Consider the following 15,978-nt stretch of genomic DNA (forward strand, 5'->3'; position numbering starts at 1 on the left):
GTCATACATGTACATGATTGTACATCCATCCATTGCATGTATAAACAGGAAGGTGGTCACCCGGTAACCACAATGCTACAACAACACCACAGCTCATGCAAAGGCTGTAGGCTGTTGTGTAGGTCTGCCAAGGCATGCACACTTCACGGTCCCTCCACGCAGGTCCACCTGGCAAGCAGAGTGGATGTGTGATTTGTGGGCACGGCATGCATGAATGCAAGGCAAAGCCCGAGTGGTTCGCAAGTAAACGAACCCACACACGCGCACGCATCGCGAGTTAGTGGTGATGACGGCTAGGCTGCAGCGCCGGCGCAGGTAGCACGGAGTGTCCGCTTACAAGCGTCGGAGGACCCAAACAGGAATCTATCAAAACCCTCACGGAGTCACCAGCCGTGTATGGGCGCTATGTCCGGCCGCTATCGCCAGCTCTTCGTCCCTCCCACGACAGCGGGAGGCGAAAACAGGTTGCTTGTAACAGGATCAGCTGATCCGCTTCAGTTTAGCATAAATCCAGCAGGGTAGAATGAATTGGATCTCAGTTCCAGTCTGGCTCAGGCTCATCATCCCAGCACTCCAGTTATCTTGCTCTGACGGGATTGCCAGAGCTAATCGCCTGCCTGTTCAACTGTATTGGTGCAGCCGGCAGCAAGCAGGTCGTCCAATACTCAGAAAGCAGAGTTGACCAGGAAGCCGGAATCAACGCCGCTGGCAGAGCAATGGAGAGTCCGGTGGCACCGCATTTGGTCGGCACTCGTCCGACGCTGATGGACGAGCTTGTCGAGCAAGGTTACGACCTCAACAGGCTCAAGACTCCAGAGCGGACATTGCAGACGATCAAGCCGAACATGGACGATCAGGATCAGAACATCAGGCCACCCTACTCATACATAGCTCTCATCGCTATGGCCATTCTCCAATCGAAGGATGGCAAACTAACCATTGCTCAGATCTACGACTTCATTGAGAAGCGATTTTCCTACTATCGCAACTTGCGACCGTCCAAAGGCTGGAAGACCAACGTCAGACATTACCTGTCAATGAGCAAATACTTCTATCAGCCGGAGAAATTTTTTTCAAGAGGAAGCTACTGGATGCTGGCAACGAACTGCGAGCGCATGTTTGAAAAAGGCAACTACAGGAGACGAAAGCGGGACCGTCCAAATGAAGATGAAGTGCAGGGTACGGGTCACTATAACCCGTCGTCGTACGCGCTTGGCCATTACACTGACAACGAAACGGTCTTGAGGCAGCAGCCACCGCAACAGCAGTCACCGCAACAGCAGTCACCGCAACAGCAGCAACAGCAGCCACAGCAACAGCAGCCACCGCAACAGCAGCAACAGCAGTCACCGCAACAGCAGCAACAGCAGCCACAGCAACAGCAGCCACCGCAACAGCAGCAACAGCAGCCACCGCAACAGCAGCAACAGCAGCCACAGCAACAGCAGCCACCGCAACAGCAGCAACAGCAGCCACAGCAACAGCAGCCACAGCAACAGCAGCCACGGCAACAGCATCCACCGCAACAGCATCAACAGCAACAGCAGCAACAGCAGCCACCGCAACAGCAGCCACCGCAACAGCAGCCCCAGCAACAGCAGCCATCGCAACAGCAGCCAGAGCAACAGCAGCCATCGCCACAGCAACAGCAGCCACAGCAACAGCAGCCACCGCAACAGCAGCCACCGCAACAGCAGCTACCGCAACAGCAGCAACAGCAGCCACAGCAACAGCAGCCACCGCAACAGCAGCCACAGCAACAGCAGCAACAGCAGCCACGGCAACAGCAGCCACCGCAACAGCAGCCATCGCAACAGCAGCCACAGCAACAGCAGCCACCGCAACAGCAGCCACAGCAACAGCAGCAACAACAGCCACGGCAACAGCAGCCACCGCAACAGCAGCCACCGCAACAGCAGCCACCGGAACAGCAGCCACGGCAACAGCAGCCACGGCAACAGCAGCCATGGCAACAGCAGCCATGGCAACAGCAGCCACGGCAACAGCAGCCACCGCAACATCAGCAACAGCAACAGCAACAGCAGCATTTGGTCGGCACTCGTCCAACGCTGATGGACGAGCTTGTCGAGCGAGGTTACAACCTCAACAGGCTCAAGACTCCAGAGCGGACATTGAAGACGATCAAGCCGAACATGGACGATCAGGATCAGCACATCAAGCCGCCCTACTCATACATAGCTCTCATCGCTATGGCCATTCTCCAATCGAAGGATGGCAAACTAGCCCTAACCCAGATCTACGACTTCATTGAGAAGCGATTTTCCTACTATCGCAACTTGCGACCGTCCAAAGGCTGGAAGAACAGCATCAGACATAACCTGTCCCTGCAGAAATACTTCTATCAGCCGGGGAAAAAACATACAAAAACAAGCTACTGGATGATGGCACCGAACTGCGAGCTCATGTTTGAAAGCGGCAACTACAGGAGGCGAATGCGGGAACGTCCGAATGAAGATGAAGTGCAGGGTACTGGTCACTACAAACCGCCGCTGGACGCGCTTGGCCATTACACTGACGACGAAACGGACTTGTGGCAGCAGCCACCGCATCAGCAGCCACAGCAACAGCAGCCACCGCAACAGCAGCCACCGCAACAGCAGCCATCGCAACAGCAGCCACCGCAACATCAGCCATCGCAACAGCAGCCTCAGCAACAGCAGCCATCGCAACAGCAGCCACCGCAACAGCAGCCACAGCAACAGCAACAGCAGCCATGGCAACATCAGCCACCGCAACAACAGCCACCGCAACTGCAGCCTCAGCAGCCACAGCAACAGCAGCCACCGCAACAGCAGCCACCGCAACAGCAGCCTCAGCAGCAGCAGCAGCAGCAGCAGCAATCATCATCAGCCACAGCAGCAGCACCAGCAGCAGCACCAGCACCATCACCATCACCACCAGCAGCTTCCCCAGCAGCACCATCACCAGCAGCACTATCACCAGCAGCACCATCACCAGCAGCACCATCACCAGCAGCACCATCACCAGCAGCAGCATCACCAGCAGTAGCATCACCAGCAGCACCATCACCAGCAGCACCATCACCAACAGCAGCTTCCCCAGCAGTAGCATCACCAGCAGCAGCATCACCAGCAGCAGCATCACCAGCAGTAGCATCACCAGCAGCACCATCACCAGCAGCACCATCACCAGCAGCAGCCACAGTAGCAGCCACAGCAGCACCATCACCAGCAGCACCATCACCAACAGCAGCTTCCCCAGCAGTAGCATCACCAGCAGCACCATCACCAACAGCACCATCACCGGCAGCACCATCACCAGCAGCCACAGCAGCAGCAGCCACAGCAGGACCATCACCATGGGGCTCTCCGGTAGTACATTGGGTCCCGGTAGCACACTGGGTCCCGGTAGTAAATTGGGTCCCGGAAGTAAATTGGGTCCCGGAAGTACATTGGGCAATGCACTTGCCTGCGACCCGAGAGGTTGCGGGTTCGAGCCCAGCAGTCGCACATCTCTGACGGCAAAATCCCCACAACGCAGCTCACCAGATCAAGGTGTGGGTTCTCTTCACTCAGCAGAGTCGAGTCGAGCGAGCTGCAACTCCCGGTGCCGGAAGGCGGGCTCACAACTTTCCATGGCTACTTCCCCTTGTCTAACCGCCAAGATGAAAATATAAGCCAACTGGCCGAAATGGTTAAAAATAAAAAGGAAAAATCACCAGCAGCAGCCACAGCAGTAGCCACAGCAGCGGCCACAGTGGCAGCCACAGCAGCAGCCACAGCAGCACCAGCCACAGCAGCAGCAAGCACAGAGAGCTGCTGAGTAAAAATAGCACATCAGCGCCCCCACCTAGCTTCAACGACGGCTACCAAATTGCTGGACTACCTTCGGGATGCGGACATTGACTCCAGCGGCTGCCAGCGGCCGTATCGCTTGTACCATCCGACTCTCAGTTCATTGACAGTCACCTAAGCTTCAGCAGCACAGACCCTGGCGGCAGCAGCAGCAGCAGCGGTGACGCGGATCTGGACGCCGGAGAGTGTCGTTGGTGAGCTAATCAGTGCTACCTGAGTAGCCCTTGCTGATCAACATTACAGTATGCCCAAATTATGCCAGTGATTATGCCAGTGATTATGCCAGTGATTATGCCAGTGATTATGCTGGAATTATGCCAGTGATGGTGCAATACTACATGTCATGTACATGTATGCTGCCGTCCAATCTAATGGTATTGTGAACTCAGTACAACTGTTGGCACAGTACAATGATGGACATAGTGGGTACTCAATCTCCGTTATGTAAAGCGGTTGCATGTTCTTTCCTTTATACAAAATAACAGACTCGGATGGAGAGCCAATGATTAGTTTTATAATACAGAAAAGGACCCAGGAACTACATGTACATCGCGTTATCGCATGTGCTCATTGTCAAGTAACTGGTGTTATTAGTGGACATTTTAACTTATGGCGTAACTTGTAGTTCTTTGGTCCTTTTCTTTATACAAAATGTACTTATTACACAATGTCATATACATGATTGTACCTATGCATTGTGTTTAAATTTCAGTTTCCTTGCAGATCTTGTTCACCCCTACTGTTGCTTGAAAGCAAATCCAAAGTATGATCAACACTACAAGATTATCCTTCAAATGCCGGTACTAGTGCAGAAGCACGGGCTAGTGAAATAGTCAGGACACAGGTGAAATCAAAATAGCTAGGCAAACATTGGCACTCACTGCTCAATATTATGAACAGCACTCTAAGTCCAGCAATGCTGTAGGGCAAACGTGCCTGACATGTACATTGTATTTGCACCATCTCGTTATCTCATCCAGGCTGCTGCATGCATGTAGCATGTGACTTCACTTGTGCCATAGTTGTGGGTTCATACAACCAATTTACTTTTGAAAACAAGACATTTAATAGTTACCGATATAAGCTTAAAAGTAAGTTAGTTGGTTGACTCCTCTATCCTGGACTAGGGCTTGAAAGTGATGACGTCAAAAACGGCCAGGGAGTAGTAAGTTGACATCAGATTTCTATTTTGGATCCTCGATTAGGCTCTAAGGTGTGACTTTGCTATTGCCTCAGTATGTGGGTGCATAGCAACCCACTCATGTCGTATGCAGGGGTGACTTTTACTTCGCCACCAGTTGTAACCCCGCCCCCAGTAGCCAAATCAGTCAGTTTCACTGGCTACATCACCTTGCTGTGAGTAAGACGGCTTGAAATTATGTGCTTGGATCCATACAAAAACTGAAATTTTTGAAATTGTTGCTATGCTGTGACGTAGCACTTTCAAGCCCTAAGAGCATTATGACTTCCCCTTTTTATCAGTGTCTTACAAACACACTGTGACACCACACACACACGCACACCACCCCACACACACACATAGTCATACACATGCACAAACGTCTACATGTCGGACAAATGCATACTCGTTCCGATATGATTTCTCCTGTTCAGAGAAACAGTAGATCTACGGTAGTTCCGATATGTGCATTCCCTTTTGGGTGCAGAGAAATGATGGAGGATGCGTGCAACACGCTACTTGCACTGTGAAAAGTTGTAGCTCACAGCAGGAAGGGGTAAAGAGTTTGCTGTCTCTGGACTACTCCTATTTCCGCTCCCTTTTTGTTTGTTTTGGCATCATTGTATGCACCAGAACGCAACTAAGTTACTAAAAAATTGCGATATTAGCAACAGTTGCTAATTACTTTTCAGCGCATGACTAGACTCATGACTGGGAACGCGTGCCATTGGTTTCGATAGTTTCATCCTCGCACTTCAAACAAAAAAGTGACGATAAAAAGAGCAAGTCGGCTGATGCTTGGTTTCATCATTCCCCGTTGCAGAGATGAAGAAATCAGTGTGGCTCAACATTCGGCCATTGTATCGACTGGACAAAATCCTGTCAGTGTCAGCCCGACCACCATGACCACAGGCTCAGCGTGGGGATATCGCGTCAGCCCTGGTCACTGCATGTCCGACGCTCCAAGCGGACAGCATGCAGCAAGCAACCGCCGGGGACGGAGTACAGTGGGCACTCCCAGAAGAGACTTCCCTGTTTCAGCAAGAACTTCGGATTCGAAAGTGGAGACGAAAACTTGTTTGTGCGGCGCTCAGCCTTTGCACTTGCAGGTACTAGGTAAGTAACTGTTTACGAATCAATGGCCTGACGACTAGCTTTGCAGACACAGCGCATACAACAAAGACACGATTGTGACAAGCCAGTTCATGCAGACCCAGCGCGTACAAGCCAGTTCATGAAACGCGAAACCGAAATCGAAAACGCACAGCAGGGGGGTCAGCTAGGTGTTGCGGGCTACGATCTCGCGGGCTACGGGCCTACGACTCAGGTTTCAAATAAATCGATGATCACCCTGGTGATCCTGTCGCACAGCCGAGAATTCTCCCGTCGTGTGAAAGGGCTACGGAAGCCGCGGAGCTTACAAAGTTAGTTACAGGAGCAGCAGCACTCATTGACGATTGTACGAGCGTAGAGCACTTGTTCGCAGTGTTGACATTTCGCTGCAGAAGCTACTGGAGTAGAAGTACAGTGACAGAGACTAGAGAGTGCTCGCTGCTAGCCAGCCGGCTGGACTCACGTCAACCCAACGAAAACCGAAGCTGCAAGACAAAAATGATCAACCCACCACTACGGCACTAGTACTTGTCAAGAAACACAAAACATGACAGCGCATTCGTTATCGCGTAGTGAACAAGCACTGTGACTTGCATGCTTGGCTTGTTGCAGTTCAAGTTTTTAGGGCGATTCCGGACGACAGGCTGACTTGACTTGAGCTTGGAACGTCCAGGATCAGGAGAGGCTGAGACCGTTATCGCTTGTCGGATTCAAACCTGACAGGTTGTCAACGCTCCACCAGAAAAACTACTCCACAGTTCATGTTCGACCTAGTCTCCACAGGAAGCTGAGTTATTTGATTGCAGAAGACTAGTCCAACAACTACGTTCATTTACACTTCGCTATACTGTTCAGCTGCCTGTTCGTTGGGAAATTGTTGTTCTTCTGATTTGGTGGCACGGCGGCGGTGATAGGACAACCCCCTTATCTAACGGTGTGAACATCTTGATAAGCAACTCGACCAGCCTTTGCGTCATTCCACTATTCTATAATCACTAAAGAACTGTGTCGATCTGGTCATCCCGGTGACTTTGTGAAGCTTGGCCCATAGCGGTGGTTGCTTGGGAGGTAAGTTGTCACTGGTTGTTTAAAACCTCTTGCCTAGCCTGGTCAGTGAATCACTCCTCCATTTTCGTCTGCTTCGCGTTTGATGTTTGTATGCTCCCCCCCCCCTCCCACACACACATACCCATAATTACAATGTATAGTTACCGTAGTTCCGCGCATATAAGCCCATGGGCCTATATCCGGATATAAGCCCACCTCCGTTTATAGGCCCATGGGCTAATATTAATAAACAGACCCAAACACCGTAGCACAGCATGTCAGTGCAGACTACATAGTAGGGAGGTTTAGTTCCCACGTAACGGAAACGCGTACGTGGGTGATCCACGTAAAGTGGATGAAGGGCATCCACGTTGCAATGTTGTGTTTAGTCACACGGAACAAGCAAAAGCATGAAGCGAAAGGCCCAAACCTGGTCAAAGACGAAGCTACCCGGGCCTAAGAAGCTCATCCAATATTTTGATTTCGTGCTTCGGAAAATTCTTCAGCTGAGCACCCTCACAGCTCGCACAATGCGCTCCATTCTGATTTTCACCCACGTTCTGGCGGAACGTGGGTGAGCCTCCATACACGGTATGTCGTGAATCAGAAAACGTCTGTACGTGGGTCACTGAGTATCACGTGGTACACACACGTAAAGTACCCACGGATTACGTGGGACTAAACCTCCCTAATACCAGTACCGGTACCTATGGTAGGCGGACAACCGCGGACAGACTTGTACTTTTTCGCGTGCCAGCTGCCTTCAAAATTCGAATATAGGTCCAGGGCTAAAAAACGAACCATTATTACTGATTTATTTTCCCGGAAAATGCATTATTTCATATATTAGCCCATGGGCTTATATGCGCGGAACTACGGTAATGATTCTTCCATTGGAATGAAAACCAGCATAATTCTTTAATGAAGTACTGTTAACCCAACAACCTTTGTGATCCTGAAATGTTCGTGATTTTCGTGATAGGTGTGAAATCGCGAAAGTACGTGGGCGCGAAGCACGAAACTGTAGACTCGAGTCAATCATTAAATTGACTCCTATCGCAAACGTTTGCCGTATGCGTGCGCGCGCGCGCGTGTGTGTGTGTGTGTGTGTGTGTGTGTGTGTGTGGTGTGTGTGTGCCAGCTAGTTCGGTTGTGTGTGTGTGTGTGCCAGCTAGTTCGGTTGGCAGGTACACTTATGCCTGATTGTGTTGGGTCTGTTGCCAACAGGCTCGGCTGCTTGAAGGTGTAATGTTGTACCTGCCACCTTTGTTGGATCCAGGGTTCATATACTTTCTATTTGAAGTATACATACCTGTTAACCATGGACTACTTCTGGCTAGATTAACTCTTGTGTACTAGTAATCAATGGTGCTAGTGAAGCTTTTATCAGATCCACTCTGATTTAGCCACTCATACTAGTAGCAAATATTACCTTCACTGGGGGCAGGGATAACTGCAGTTGGATCCCGGGACGGATACCTGATGCCGTCAATCATTTTTCTGCACCTTGTCCTCACCCACTTACTGAGGTGTGGTGAGCCCATAAGTGGGATCATTTTCAAGTCCACCCAGAGTTTTGGGGATTTCAGGGGGTGTCGGCCGTTGGGCGGTTCAATAACCAATTGAGTCATCTTTCCAAGATTCCTTTTGAGTCTCTCTCCCCTCTCCCGGGGGGACTCACGTGACCAGTTTTGGCAGTGAGCAACAAGTACAAGTGTGTGTGTGTGTGTGCGTGCGTGCGTGTGTGTACATGTGTGTGTGTGTGTGTGTGTGTGTGTGTGTGTGTGTGCGTTCACGCGCGCCCGTGCGTGTGATACTACTCCACTCTCGTAGGGCCTGAACGGCGGCTCTTGTAAGTGGACGGTTTCATCCTGCCTGATCAAGCTGCAGCCCATAGACGTACAGCTGCGCGTACACGACGTATAGCTGCACTGCATACTGACATGAAGCAAGACCAGCTAAGAGCCACATTGAAGACGGTGAGAAATGAGCATACCGTTTTTCGATTCCAGTGAAATCTGTAACTAACGACCACCCTGTGGGGTCAGAGAAAGCGGTCTTCAGTGGCAGGTGGTCTTTAGTTAGAGGTTTGCACCGCACAACCATATTATAATAGAGAGGTTCCGGGGTACGATTTTTCGTGCCAAAACCCGTAGAGGCGCTGCGGATTTTTTATGCGTCTTTTTCGAGCAGTGAAATGTTCCGGAGTACAGAACTTATGTGTTTGCCGTCATTGCCTAGGTTACGATCGCAAATACGTCACATTCCCGCCCTGTGCCTTCTATTATGAAAATTCGTACCGAAATCAATTTTTCCCGCGGAAAATCGATGTTTCTCGTACCAAATTTGTACGCGAAAAATCTTCCTGCACCCGATGACGCAAAGTCTCCATACGAAACATAGTTCGTATGAAAGCCAGTCCACACGGAGAATATTCTCCGTACCGAAAAATCATATGGAGCAGCGTACCCCGGAACCTCTCTATTCTAATAATGTGAGACCGTCCATGCCTGGCGAAGTGGTCTGTAGTACCAGGCTGGTTGCTAGTCACGGTGGTCTTTAGTTACAGGTTTTACTGTAGTACCAGGCTGGTTGCTAGTCACGGTGGTCTTTAGTTACAGGTTTTACTGTACATTTCGAAAGTAGAGAGAACTAAAAAGGCCCTTGACAGAACCCTTTTCCAATGACATAATGATGACATCATAGTGACATCATAGTTATTACAGTAGAGACTCTGGATCTCTTATCCAGTGCTGGTGTGCCCAGTTTTCTCCGTCCACTGGGCGTCTTCAAGTACAGGCATGTGCTCGCATTGGAATGTGGAAATTTCCTTGCTTTGCATGGCGCTCACCTGCAGTATTTCTTTCTCTACTTCCTCCGTATACAAAAACTTCGTGACTTTTTTTACGGTGTTTTTAGCAAGAACCTGCTCAACGAACCGCGAACCGCGCCGAAGTCTCTCATTGACAACCCACGTTCATGTCGAGGTAAGTTTCGTTGATCCCGAACAGATTCTCCACGGAAGCCATGGGTTTGAGGACGTTGCCGACAGGAACTCAAGAGTCAAATGGAAAAAAAACTAACACTTGCTCGAAACTGACACAGTGACGAAGTGGAGCTCGCAGCTGGAAGTGGAACACGGACTGATGGAGTCACGCGGCACTCGCTGCCCTGAACTGCTGAAGCTGGCCAGGGTCGTAAGTACTTGCGGTGCGCGGCCCCTCACAGCGTGAGAACATAAATCGGTTCCGCTCGCACGGCAAGATGAAACAGTCTTCGTGCAACCAGCGCAGACTCCGGATCAGAATGTTGACGGGCTGGCTTTCTTCGCCTCTCTCCAGTCAGACGTCTCCTTTGTCGCCAAGGGGAATCGCAGGGACCTCCTCGAAGCCGTTGTAGAATGCTGGGAGGATTATCATGGCGAGAAAATGCGAAGCGTGTGGATGTGCTTGTACGACTCGTTTCACGGCATAATGGAGGTCGCGGGTTGGAATGATTGAATATAGTCGCCATCGATTCGTACACAGCTCTAGAGATAAAGAGGATGTAGCCAAAGTCCAGCGTCGGATCATCACTGCAGCTGTCAAGAATCTGAACGGAATGCGAGCGGAAGCAGCGACTTTTGGCGATGCGGAGTCAGCGTCGTCAGGTGACAATGACACGAGCGACGAAGACTCTGAAAAAACTCAATCTCATTCGTCTGAGTTGCTTTTTTCTTTGTATATAGCTCGTTAACAGGTTAGACAATGCCACAAGTGTTATTCCAAGTCAAACGGAACAATTCCAGAGCTGTGTGCAGCTTTCCAAAAAAGTCACGAAGTTTGTGTATACGGAGGAAGTGCAAAATCCACATATCTAGTATACGACATCATGATGTGTCATACCCCTTATATGTGGCAATTATTATTGTGTAGGCCCGTGAATTGTTTTTTCTGATGTTGCCTGAACTGTGAATCCAACAGAAACGAATGTTGCAACATTTCCATTACGGCTGTGGGCACGGGTCGGTGGCGATCTTGTCGCAGCAACTTTGGGATGAAACACGTTTTTATGTTTGCGAAAATGTCAGTCATTAATAATAACAGCTCGCATGTACCCCATGGGTGAGATCACCCATGGGGCTAACACATCTGTCGGTAAAAGAGTTAATGAGAGCGAGAAATACATGACATACACTCCTCCATTCTGTTATTGCAGGGAAAAACTACCTCGATTCCACGATGAGTGTAGGCATGAGGAATATAACATTAAGCACAGAATATTATTTACCAAAAAGATATTTGAGTAAGCGCAGATATTTTTAGCATGATAAGTCAGTCATTGGTAGACTGGATTATAATGAAGTCTCTTCGTGTATTTTGGATGGCAGAAAAGCAAAAATTACTGTCTACTGTATTGGGTACATCACTGAAAGTGAATGTGTATTTGGAGAGGGTGAAGAACGCAAAGCATTTCTTTCTCTTTAATCGCTTAGTTTCTGGTTTTTAGTGATTCTCACATGGCCGCCTGTCCTCAACTTCCAGAATGTCACGTCGCTGTGCCAGCGACTCGAAGACACCAGGTTGTGTCAGTGTAGTGAAGATGCAGCACGGTGGAAAGCAGCTGCCGCAACGGCGAAGAGCATTCCAGAATGGGTAGGTTCTTTAAAAGGAGAGTTAATGGTACGTGAGCCTGCGCGTTGACACACACATACACACACACACATACACACACACACACACACACACACACACACACACACACACACACACACACACACACACACACATACACACACACACACACACACACACACACACACGTGCATATGTGCACAGTGCGCACATGTGTGTGTGTGTGTGTGTGTGTGTGTGTGTGTGTGTGTGTGTGTATGTGTGTATGTGTGTGCCGCTTACATCGTCAACGTGGAAGAACTGCTAGTGGAGTCCTGGTGGGATTTCGGATGCCCACACTCCTTTTGCTTGGTGGATTCTTTCGTGGACAGTGTTTTTTCGTTACGTGAAATTTTGAATTTTTTTCCTTCCTGTTCATTTTCAGTCGTTGGCACTGTAGCTGTCAGGCTGTTGTTACAGTACAGCAGTCGTCCGTTCTGCTCCATTGTTTCATCTGTTTTGCCAGTTCTGCTAGCTGATTCTATTTATTTGCCACTGCCCCTCATAGTGCTCATGCTTGGGTGGAGGGCGGCGTGACCCGTTTAGGGTAGCTGTATCATAGTAGTAGTAGTAGTATGTGTGTATGTATGTGTGTGTGTGTGTGTGTGTGTGTGTGTGTGTGTGTGCGTGTGTGTGTATGTGCATGTGTGTGCCGTACATACACATGTGCATGTGCATGCATGTGTGTGGTTAGACGCATGCACTGAACGCTTCTTGTGCCTCTCCAACCGGCTAAGTCACCCAAGCAACGAGAGTGGAATATTTGTGTTGGTAGTGGGTCAAAAACCGCTTGCTGAATTGTTGCAATTTTATCTTTTCAATTCTTTTTTCGAAGCGATCAGAAGCTCTCAATAAGCAGAAAGCAAACCTGTGAATGCACAGGGTTTTGAGGAGGTATTCAACAACTCCGAATCCCAATAAGCAGGATGGGAAAGATACATAGCTCACGATAATCTCTCGATCGCACATCTCCCTATGAACTACTGATCCATGTGTTCTGTACGTATGTGTGTATGTGCGCGCGTGCGTCCGTGCGCGCGTGTGCGGGTGTGTGTGCACGCGTATGAATGTGGTCGTGTGCGGGTGTACGTGTGTACATGTATCTGTTTGTCCACATGTCTTACTTTGCCGGTTTTCCCGTCCTCTGGAGCAGCAAGGCATCATTCTCGCTGTCAAGCGAGCCATAAAGGAGAGATTCCTGACGGGGTACTTGTGCGATCCACAAGTGCAGACCGCTCTTCTTCGCGTTGACATGGCCCGACTCAAAAAAACGAGCGTTACACCGGGATACCCTCGCGAGTGGGAGTTCTTCGTCTCCAAGGCTGAGTCCTATGGTCAACTTCTGCTGCTGTGGAGGCTACTCTCCGAGAGTATTGACTGGAGGAGCTCAATCAAGGCTGTGGTAGGGTTCTGTGAGGAATGGCATTACGCAATTTGCAAAAAAATCAGGCGTCATTGTAAATGGTTCGGATTGCGCAGCACACAAGCATGCGCATGCACACGTGCACGCATGCAGGCATGCACATACACGCACGCACGCACACACACACACACGCACGCACACACACACACACACATGCACGAAAACACATGTACATACAGTCGTCCCTCTCTAATCCGGCACCTTTTGCAACGGCATTTTCTGCTGGATAAACAAGAGTGCTGGATTATCAAATCCTGCCCTCCAACCCGGCCCACATGTTATCATACATGTTGTCGTACGTCAAAACGTAGGGATTTTCTGTGTCAAACCAAGTACTTTGTGAAATACATGTCCATAACATACACTTGAGAATATCTTATGCACTAGCATAGGATATTCCCAAGTGTATGTTACATGTGTTGTGTATGTTACAATAGTCCCTGACAGTATGCGATGTACAACTGCTGGATTAGAAAATCGAATTATGTACAGTTTGAGTGATTTGTTGCAGAAAATCGCTGCTGGAGGCGGAATTCAAGTGCCGGATTAAAGTGTAGAAAATGAACTGAAGAAATCCGTTTTGCCAGAAAACGTGCTGGTTCGCAAGGGTGCTGGATAAACAAGTGCCGGATTAGAGAGGGACGACTATACAAGGGGTGAAACAATTATACCGAATACTCGAATACTCGCTCAGATTTTTTCAATAATAATCGTACTCGTAATAGATCAGAGTACTCGTTCCTACATGGTACATGCAGTTATCACAGAAATCTGCAGTTTCAGAGCAGCAGTCGGCAGATGGTGATGTGCAGATTGTGTGGTGAACATTTTGTTCATGAGTAGAGAGAGCCCAAATGACCCACCAACCAATATACCCGAGAAATATGACTGCCACTCTGTTCAATCAGGGTTGTATCATGTGATTTTAAGGCCCTTGGTGTGCAATTTTTAGAAGATGAAGAATACTCGAGTACTCGAATATTCGATCGGAGAAGATCAGACTACTCGAACTCGGGATCTCAGTGCTAAATTTCACCCCCAGTACGTACAAACATACACATACACAAACACACACACGCACACACGTGCACACACACGCACACACACGCACACACGTGCACACACACGCACACACGTGCATACACACACACACAGTACTACTACTACTAATATAGCATGACTGCCCCATAGGGCCACGTCACTCCCTTGTGACAGGGAGCCAGAGTCAGGGTACGAGAGTCAATGCTGGCGAGCCACATGCCGGTTGAGATCTCGTGGAAGTCGAAAACGTTTGTTTTTCAAACTTTGTTGCAGAGCCGGCACTCATATCCGAAGGTTTCCCTCTGTTTCCAAGTAGGGCGACTGCCACGGCTGCATTTGTGCCGCTTAAAACTGGGTGGCGAAAACTGCCGTTGGCACATTGAGCATTGGAGTTTGCCACTGTCGAGGAGAATCAACTCTAGACTAGACGAGGGCGGGCAAGCTTAGGTGCTGAATGTACTGCGGGTGCACTTGTGGACAGCATGGCCTCCAGCGCTGGCAAACCATCTGCTGCAGATATCGCATTGGAGTGCACCACGCTGGAGATGGATGGGCATCCTCTTCTCAGCGGTACACTTGTGACGAGCCATGTAGTGCGGCTTTGCAAATGTTCTGCGGCATGCGGTGCATTCCACGCGAGCAGGTGCTGGCTTCGGTGAAGGTGGTGCATGCACAAACTGGCGCCATTCAGACCTCTCCGAGGCCACGTCAAACCAGTTTGGAAGATGTTGGAGGTCACCACGCAACACGTCCTTCCAGCGCCGACGAGGACCATGGGCAGGCCGGGTCGTTTCCAGGGACCCAAACAAGAGCTGCCGCGGCGCACGCTCAGGCTCAAGGCGTACAACATGACCAAGACATTCGAGGCTCCGGTGCCAGATCTTCTCTGATAGCGCAATGGGGTCTCCCCAGCGATCCCGCAGCTGCTGTGAGGTGATGTGCTCGTTCCACTGAGCGGTTCTGGACACACCAATGATAGCCCGCAAGCATCGATGGTGGAAAGTGTCTACTGTTATTTCACAAATTTTCGGTGTACTTTTATTTTCGGTACTTTCGGTGCGTCTGTTTCATACCTAAAATTTCAATACACCAAACAAACACTAACACACATAATCCAATAGGGAATTGCTTCTCCGTACCGAAATTTCTGTTCACCTAACCTGGCCTGTTGCCCTCATACCGAAAATAGTGAGCACCGAAAATTTCTGAAATTAGAGTATACGTCTGAGGTCGGCTTGGAGTGGGGTCCACCATTCAGCACTGCGCAGCAGTATGGACACTACACAGGCAGAATACAAATGTCTCTTGGTGGACAGAGACAATGTGGGATCACGGAACACCTCCAACAATGCACCAAATGCCTTAGTGCCGTTAGCAATGCGACGAGCGACGTCATGACAGGATCTGGTGTCAGGTGTGATGACGCTTCCAAGATATACGAAAGACGGTACACACTCGACTTGGTCGCCAGCTACCAGGATGGGGGCACAATCCGCCTCAGAAGAAAAATGACCTGCAACGATAAACCTCGTTTGGGGATGCTTACGGACAGACCAAACGAAGCCGCTACATCATAGCACACACACACACACACACATACACACACACACACACACACACACACACACACACACACACATACACACACACACACACACACATGCACGCACGCATGCATACGAGCGC

The 15,978-nt window shown here is 49.7% G+C and overlaps 2 protein-coding genes across 4 annotated transcripts in view; both read left to right on the forward strand.

Moving 5' to 3' along the window:
- The first annotated feature begins 75 nt into the window (after positions 1–75).
- On the forward strand, positions 76–4,617 carry LOC135830012 (transcription factor SPT20 homolog). The gene has a single exon (XM_065342400.1). It carries the CDS (start codon positions 717–719, stop codon positions 3,498–3,500), a length of 2,784 nt encoding a protein of 927 aa, XP_065198472.1. The 5' UTR covers positions 76–716; the 3' UTR covers positions 3,501–4,617.
- A 1,194-nt stretch (positions 4,618–5,811) lies between these two features.
- Positions 5,812–15,978, forward strand: part of LOC135829031 (germ cell nuclear acidic protein-like) — a 29,494-nt gene continuing 19,327 nt past the window's right edge. For 2 of the 3 annotated variants that reach the window (XM_065341434.1, XM_065341436.1), the window contains exons 1-4: positions 6,911–7,197; positions 9,010–9,155; positions 11,700–11,810; positions 12,982–13,230. In XM_065341434.1, coding sequence (XP_065197506.1) covers positions 9,120–9,155; positions 11,700–11,810; positions 12,982–13,230 — 396 coding nt within the window. In that variant the 5' untranslated portion in view covers positions 6,911–7,197; positions 9,010–9,119. Of the gene's footprint in view, positions 6,133–6,910; positions 7,198–9,009; positions 9,156–11,699; positions 11,811–12,981; positions 13,231–15,978 lie in introns of those variants that run through there. The other variant, XM_065341435.1, reaches the window with a different exon arrangement.

The sequence above is a fragment of the Sycon ciliatum genome, chromosome 13 (genome assembly GCF_964019385.1).
Source record: "Sycon ciliatum chromosome 13, ocSycCili1.1, whole genome shotgun sequence".
In the NCBI taxonomy this organism is placed as follows: Eukaryota; Metazoa; Porifera; class Calcarea; order Leucosolenida; family Sycettidae; genus Sycon; species Sycon ciliatum.